The sequence below is a fragment of the Thamnophis sirtalis genome, unplaced genomic scaffold (assembly GCF_051295495.1).
Source record: "Thamnophis sirtalis isolate CommonGarterSnake01/CBP01778 unplaced genomic scaffold, rThaSir2_p1.2 scaffold_6, whole genome shotgun sequence".
Lineage (NCBI taxonomy): Eukaryota > Metazoa > Chordata > Lepidosauria > Squamata > Natricidae > Thamnophis > Thamnophis sirtalis.
In genome coordinates, this window is record NW_028261386.1 from 26065323 (window position 1) to 26073015 (window position 7693).

The window sequence follows — 7693 nt, forward strand, 5'->3', positions numbered from 1 at the left end:
GGAGGGGTGGATGGATGGATGGATGGATGGATGGATGGATGGGGATTCAGAAAATGTTTTATGTAGACAGTGATTAATTCTGCAATACAATGCATAGCTTCTTGAGGGTCTCTTATTAAAAATAAATGGACCTACTTCTGAATACTATGTGAAGTTATTTACTGCTTGTGACACTAATTTTATTTGAACCTACAGTTAAAAAGTAAAGTTGGGGGAAAGCAGCAGAATTTATAAAAATCTTAAAACAGGATTTACAATCAACATTTTTTCTAATCACCTTACAAAGGATGTCCCTGTTACAATTCATTAAAATTTCAGACTACAATAGTTCATTTATTATGTAGGAGTACAGCAGCTAGAAAACACACAATACTTGTCTTCAGATTTCCAGTGCTAGGTAAGATAGAAATAAAAAAAGTAGCCCTGCTCCTACCAACTTGCAGAAGAAGAATATACTTAAGAAACATTATTTTAAGCTCAGTGTTTGCAGTAGTATAAAATAAAATCCAAATGAGTCATAGATAATTAGGCAAGCAGGAGCATCATCAGATAAATCATAGCAGACAGGGCACACACAGAAGAAAAAAATGGGAAAAAGGGAAAGCCCTTCCACACCCATAGGAATCAATCCAACTCACGCATAAGCCAGCACTTTGATACCAAACAACCACATTTGATGTGTGTTCCGGCTCACTGTACAACCCTACTACTCCAGCTACTAAATTTATCTTAACAGATTTGCTGTTATTTCCAAATCTGGATCCATCTGTTTCCCCCAACCAAAACTTTATAGCTTCCATTGACTTACCAACAAGCAGGTATTAATACATTGTGTTGTAAAGATTACTATGAAGTAAAAAAAAAAAGCTATTTCAGCTCAAATAAACATTAATTTTAGCCAAATTCAAACTCAGCATAACCTACCCATACATGTGATATGGCATGGCTATTTAGTTGATAACACCACTTGCATTCCTGTTTGGGAAACTAGTTCCCAGCAAAACTTTTATAATTAGGAAGCTGGTTGATGGTCTTTGATGAAAGTATATTGATGAATGTAGCCTGACATAAATGCACTGCCTTCAATGAAAGGTCACTTTGTTTTTAAAGTATGCATTATAAGGGGTGTTTGAATATGCTTGTCAGTTTAGTAGATGGCAATGTATTACTTTTCAGGGACGCGGTGGCTCAGCAGCTAAGATGTTGAACTTGTCGATCAGAAAGGTTAGCAGTTCAGCAGTTTGAATCCCTAGCACTGCATAACGAAGTGAGCTCCCGTTACTTGTCCCAGCTTCTGCCAACTTAGCAGTTCAAAGGCATGTAAAAATGCAAGTAGAAAAATAGGGACCACCTTTGGTGGGAAGGTAATAGGGTTTTGTGTGCCTTTGGCATTTAGTCATGCCGGCCACATGACCACAGAGACGTCTTTGGACAGTGCTGGCTCTTCAGCTTTGAAATGGAGATGAGCACCGTCCCCTAGAGTCAGGAATGAGTAGCACATATGTGCAAGGGAAACCTTTACCTTTTTAATGTATTAGTTTAAGAATCAGAAAATTAGCCAAGATCAAAAACTATGGCTTTAAATGGCTTGTTTTTATAAATAAAAATTGAGAATATGCAATTTTTCATATTTAGATATATAGATAGTCCTCAGACCAGTCGCTTAATTAGTGTTTGAAATTATGACAGCCTTGGAAAGGGGCTTTATGGTCTATAAAAGACTTCCAACTATTATAAAATGTCACACACAAACATAGTCATGTGATTATGATAGAGGTTCTTGGCACCGTTCTTGGGTTCTTCTGTTCACACTTACAACTGGTTATCAAGCGCCTCACAATCGCATGATTGCCATTTGCAGTCATCTCTGCCTGCCTCCTCAGGATGTCAATGGGGAAACTGGCAGTTGCTACTGCCTGCCAAGAGGGTCCCTCTTTTCCCTGGGGGCTGGCTGAAAAAGCACCCTGCTGATCTTTGTCTGCATGAATCTCGACAACTGAAATGCGAGCAGGCATCCTTCTCTCCACAACTCCACGGAGATCTCTGCAGAGGCAGGGAGTCAAGGACCCCAAAATCCATTAATTCCTGGACCTTAGCAGTCAAAATTCAAGCAGGCACAGAGCTCAAATCCCAATCCCTGTGTTGTGGCCCTTCAGTGGCCATCAGAGCTGGCAGCAGATTTGGACAGTGAGGAGGTTGGGGAGGAACATGGGGCAGTCCTGGAGTCTGGGTAAGGTTCTGATAAGGGCTCTGTGTTGGAGGCAGAGAGGGGGCCAGAGTCATATGCCAATTATCAATCAGACGTCAGTGAGGCAGACGAACAGCTGGAGCAGGGGTGGGTTGCTCCCGGTTCAAGTAAACCTGTAGTAGCGGTGGCGGGAGGCTCCGCCCACCCACCCAGACGTTTCTGCGCATGGTCAGAAGTGGCGTGCGTGAGCGCGCCCAAACCAGAAGTAGAAAAATTGGCAACCCACCTCTGTGCTGGAGCTAAAGAACAGGGGTCGACTTGGGCGTAAGGCCACAGGTGGACGATGAATGCCCACCCCAGAGGAAATAAAAGAGGAGCGAAAGGGGAGTGGAGTTTGCAGGAGACAATTAGTTCGCTTAATTGGCTTGTGACTCTCCGAGACTCCTTGCCAAGTTTTTGCAGACGTTGGCTTGGCAGCTCTCCAAGCCAGATAAGGTCTGTGACTGTAAATCCTCCCTTGAAAGACTTTGCTGGATGGAATGAGCAGAATTCACAGTAAATTAATAAAAGGGGGTTTTGTCAGGACTTTGCTACGTGCTCTTGGGAAGCCTTGGTCAGGACACCCTGTCCCTGTGGAGTTCTACACAGAAGCAGGAGATAAGGACCTCCATGACTGCCTGGATTTCCAAGTATGCACAAAATCCCAAATCCTTCCCTCCTCACCTGCACAGAGCTCTCTGCAGAGACGGGGAAAGAAGAACCCTAAGCTCTGTGCCTGCTTGAACCTTGGCAGTCAAAATCCAAGCAAACAGGGAGCCGAAAATCCTCCCCCCTCTACCTCCTTCCCCTTTCCTTTCTCTACCTCCCTGCTCTTTCACTCAAAGGGCTGTTCTCTGGCAGGAAATCTCAGCTCTCAGCAGAGAAGTCTCAGCTCTCAAAGGGCTGCCTGACAGAGCATTGCGGGGGGGGGGGGATTTCAGCTGTACATGGAGCTGAGATGTCCTCCCAGCCTTTTTACTCCATCCCTTTAATGACACAGATCATTTAAGGACCACAATTGGGAGTGCCATGCTTGTGGTCATTGAGCAAAGTAGTCATGTGGGCTTAATGACTGCTTTGCTCAACATCCAAGGTTTCCCAATTGTGATCATAATTCGTGTAACTCCATATAATTGAACATGGGCACTTCTATTTTCCTTAAAAATACATCAGAGGAAAGGATTCATTTATGATAAACTAAGCTATTGTTCCATTTTTCAAATGGCAGAACTGTGATTTAACATTAGTTTAAAGGAATAAAGTTTTTAAGCTATTCTTCCTATGTTTGTGAGGTGAATATGGAGAGATTTCAACATATGGCTCCAGGAAACCGAAGCATTTGTAATTGAAAACAAAGGTCATTTAAACAATTTTTCTCTAGATAAGGCTATTGTTAGGGCAGACAATGGCATGCATAAGGCATCTTTACTCCAAAGTGAGAGAGAGCTTTGATATTTGCCACACTCCAACACAGAAGCACAATTGTTACTGGGATCTCAACCCAGCTACTCCTGGGTTTTCAATTTCCCCTTTTAAAATTCAGCTGTCAAACAAATTTTCAAGTTCCATTCAATACTATGCATGCGCGCATACGCATACACACACACACACACGTATGTTTCAAATGTAAAATATGTCTGTTTTGATACCATGCATAGTTATGAGGTGTTTGAACAGTTTAGCTTTTAAAAAATAGCTACATAATAAATGCTTATCCATTTATCCTTTTACTTTCACAAGTTTAAATATAAAAAGAGTCCACGATTTTCCGCAATATTATGCCTTTATTATATCTGCAAAAATGTCAACAATTCATCTTAGAAAGATTGGAGAAGTTTCTGTCCGGGAGATCAGTGTGTAGAAGAGTCACTGATAGAAATTTTAGAGTACCAATTTAATAAGGAAATATGCAAGTGTAGCTGAAACAGACATTGTCCAGAGTAATGGAGAAGAGGAGGAGTAAGTCAGCCTCTTCCTGCCACTAAAAATTCCCTGACCCCCACCCCCCTCCCTTCTTTTCACTTCCCAAGATGTTAGCTGGCAGATTTTTAGCCAAGCATCAATTCAACACTAGCAATTTTACGCTTGGGAACAAAGAGGAGAGTTGAGCATCTGGTTGGATGGAGAGTATATTCTTAGATCAAACCAGAACGACAATATTCTCCATCTCCAAACCAAAAATGAATTGTGAATGATATGGTTCTGGTCTAATGGATCTCAACTACACATCAAGCAATTAATAAGTGACCTTTTTTTTTACTTTTTCTGAACAAAAGCCACATACAGGGAAAAGCAGCAGCTGAATGATATTATGGCCTTGGGGGTGGGGACCAGAGAGAATGATAAATCCGTTTTGTTTAGGGCTTCATCTAATAATTACTTGAGTGATAATTCTGTAAGCTCATGTAAAATGCAAACTATTCAGGACAGTTGCCCTCAAGCACAAATGTAAAAAGGCAGAGTATTGGTAAATATTCTCTATTGATAAGAACTAGATATGCGTTTCTTTAGACTTGAAAAAGATTCCAGACCTTACTATTTTGCTATAATCACATAATTACAACCTCATAGTAACAAAAATGGCATTGGGAAGACATTTAAAAAGTGTTGTTTCCATCAGAATTATTCCTCTTGTTGCAGGGAGGGGGAATTAGTGAAACATTATGAAGAAACATCCATAAAACACTGTAAATTCTAAACTCAGATGAATAAAACATAATGACTACATTCATTTAGCATGTTATGCCAATGAAGCAAACCATATTATTTGCTTGGGCATAACATACAATATTGTACTGCCTTCGCACAACCCATTAGTATAACTGTTGGGTTCTCACAATGAACCCTAATCCAACCTCATTTTAGCCTAAAGTAGTGAATGGATTGGAGAAATTAGTTTTCATTTCACTTTGGAGTAGTTAATTCATATGAATATAATTCTATATTCATTGCCTTGTGATAGCATCATTTTCTGCTTGATGCAGAAGATGACCTAAGCAGCTTGATAGGGATGAAAATTCATAGCACAGGACAGGTTTCCCAGTGTAGTCTCTGCCTCTCCAACTTAACAGACAAGAAAGTTTAGACTACTTGGCATTTGATCATGCTGTAAAATGCAAAGCTTAGCAACTAGCTTTTTGAAATATAATTTCACATCGGAGGGGAGGAGAAAAGTTGAAATATGATACTATATGGGGGAGGGGTTTCATACAAGGGGTAGGGGGAAAGGGGGTATTATATATTTAAAAAGCTATAAAATGACCTATTTTTTTTAAAGGCCATGTCATGAAAATGCCATTTAGTTGCTTATCTAACCAATTTAACAAGTTTAAGAACACCAGAAAATTTCCTCCTTCCCTTCAAACATTACTAAAAAAAAAGAACTGTTCATGTCTATCTTCCATGATAGGACATGCCTCAATTGAAATATTAGGAGACAACCTGTCTTAATCTCCATGCTTGTATGAACTCACCCAGGTAGTTGACACCTGTGAAGAAACGTACAGCAAAAAAATGCAGTTATAGCACCTCACTAGGTGCTTCCCTGCCATCACTCATGCAGGGCAATATTATGATTCATATTGCCAGCCTGAATTAAAAGCAAGTATTGTAGCTGCACAACTGCTGTATATCTGACTACAATGTAGAAAGAATTGTGAGCAGGTGAAAACAAGAGACTGTGAAAAAGATATACCAAAGGTGGAAAAGCATATAAAAATCATCCTAAAATGGAAAAGGCAAATTTACAAGAAAGGGAAAAAGGATGAGATGACATTGACACAACTAACTTAGACCAGGTCAGTGAACAACTTGGCAGTCCATTTTCATAACTTGCGAAGCTTAGTTATTTTTAACCTTAGGTTTTTGTTTCGTCTGGTGGCCATCTGGTTAATGTGTAGTGGTTCATGTCTTTGTGCAAAGCCAGAAAAGTTAACAACCAGGTGACACATATTGTATAAAGGCAGTCAATCTCTCATTCTCATCTGGCCTCCAAATTGCTCAAGATCTACTTGGGGTTTTTCGGACCTTGAAGGAAGAGATTTCACTTTAATCTGCACACACATACAGAGAGTGTTTGCTTATTAACTCCTTCTTAAAGTCTGGGTCCCAAAACTTCAGTTGCTTCACAGGTGAAGGAAGGACTTCCTACTCTTATGAGCACAGATTATTCTGTTCAGGCTCCTGTCCCAGGGGAAGCTGGGATGGACACAGGACACTGGCCAGTTTCATTCTGGTCCTCCTAAGTTTCTCTGCTATTTGGGCAGCAATGCCTATCAAGCAGGGAACTTCCCTCTAATTCCTAACACAGGCTGGCAGCGCTCCTTCCTTTCTTCTGTGTTTAAGATTCCTGGGCACACTTTCACCTTGGCAAGGGATTCCCTCACCTCAGCAAGAAGGCGGGCCACACAGTTTCCAGCTGCTGCTCCTTCTGACTCTCCCCCGTTTTTGTCTCTGCCTCCTGCTTCAGGGCAAAATATTTTTACATACAGTGGCAGAAATATTTTTCCATACAGTGAAGGGGGGAAGTGGCCCTTCTCTCCCGGACTTCCTTCTAACAGAGGATTCCCCAGAATTTCTCAAAACAGAATGTGACTGAAGCTTTCAACCCACGTCTGCAGGCTTTCAGTTCTGGGGAAAGCCACCCTTCCCCTCCTATATTGAAGAGGGGGAGGGCATTGTTAACTCCTTAAATATACGCTTCAGCACTAGGGCAGTGGTTTTTTTTGGGGGGGGGGTCTGCTTTTTAGATGCTTTTCACCCACTCAACTGGAAAGGGGAGGGGAGCTGATATTCGTCCTTCCTTCTCCTTTTGGTCCTGGGAAGAGGGGGTGGTGGTCTCTCTCCAGCAAGCATTCCGAAGCGTCCTTCGTTCCCTCCGTTTTTAATCCTCTGCGGGAGGGGCATCACTTTGCCAACACGAGGGGAGAAAGACCTGCCCAGCCACCAACCCCTTAAGGAAGGATCGTTCTCGGTCCCTCGGTCGCGACGTTTGATTCCTCCACAAATGTTATTTGCGTGGAATGGGGGTGAGTCTTTTCTTTGGGCGCTGCTTGTGGGGAAGTCTCCTCTCTTCTTCCATTCACACTTACTGGAAGGCGCCCGGTCCGCTCATCGCCCCGCAACTCACCTCTCTTATTCATGGGTCGGATCCGCACCGCCACCTTCACTTTGGAGCCCCCCATCTCGCCAACTCCGCTCTTCTTCACTTTTCCGCAGGCTTCCGTCTTCGGGGAGGAGAGCGGAGGAGGAGGAGGAGGAGGAGCATGGTTACGGGGAAAACCCTCCCACGAGGACTACAACATCCAGCAGTCTCTGCGCCACACGCGAGCATTTTTTTTCTCTCTCTTCTTGTTGCCTCTTGGGAAATGTGGTCTTCTCTGTACAGTCTTTTAAGCCTTTTCTGATGTTGGGAATTGTAGCTCGAGGAGTAGAGACGGGAGGAGTAGGGGAGCGTTTGGACTTGCG

The 7693-nt window shown here is 42.4% G+C and overlaps 1 protein-coding gene across 3 annotated transcripts in view; it reads right to left on the bottom strand.

Moving 5' to 3' along the window:
• Positions 1 to 7461, bottom strand: part of KIF13B (kinesin family member 13B) — a 149173-nt gene extending 141712 nt beyond the window's left edge. For all 3 annotated transcript variants that reach the window (XM_087717469.1, XM_087717471.1, XM_087717468.1), the window contains exon 1: positions 7356 to 7461. In XM_087717469.1, the coding sequence (XP_087573595.1) occupies positions 7356 to 7410 (55 nt within the window). In that variant the 5' untranslated portion in view covers positions 7411 to 7461. The remainder of the gene's footprint in view (positions 1 to 7355) is intronic.
• Positions 7462 to 7693: the final 232 nt, after the last annotated feature.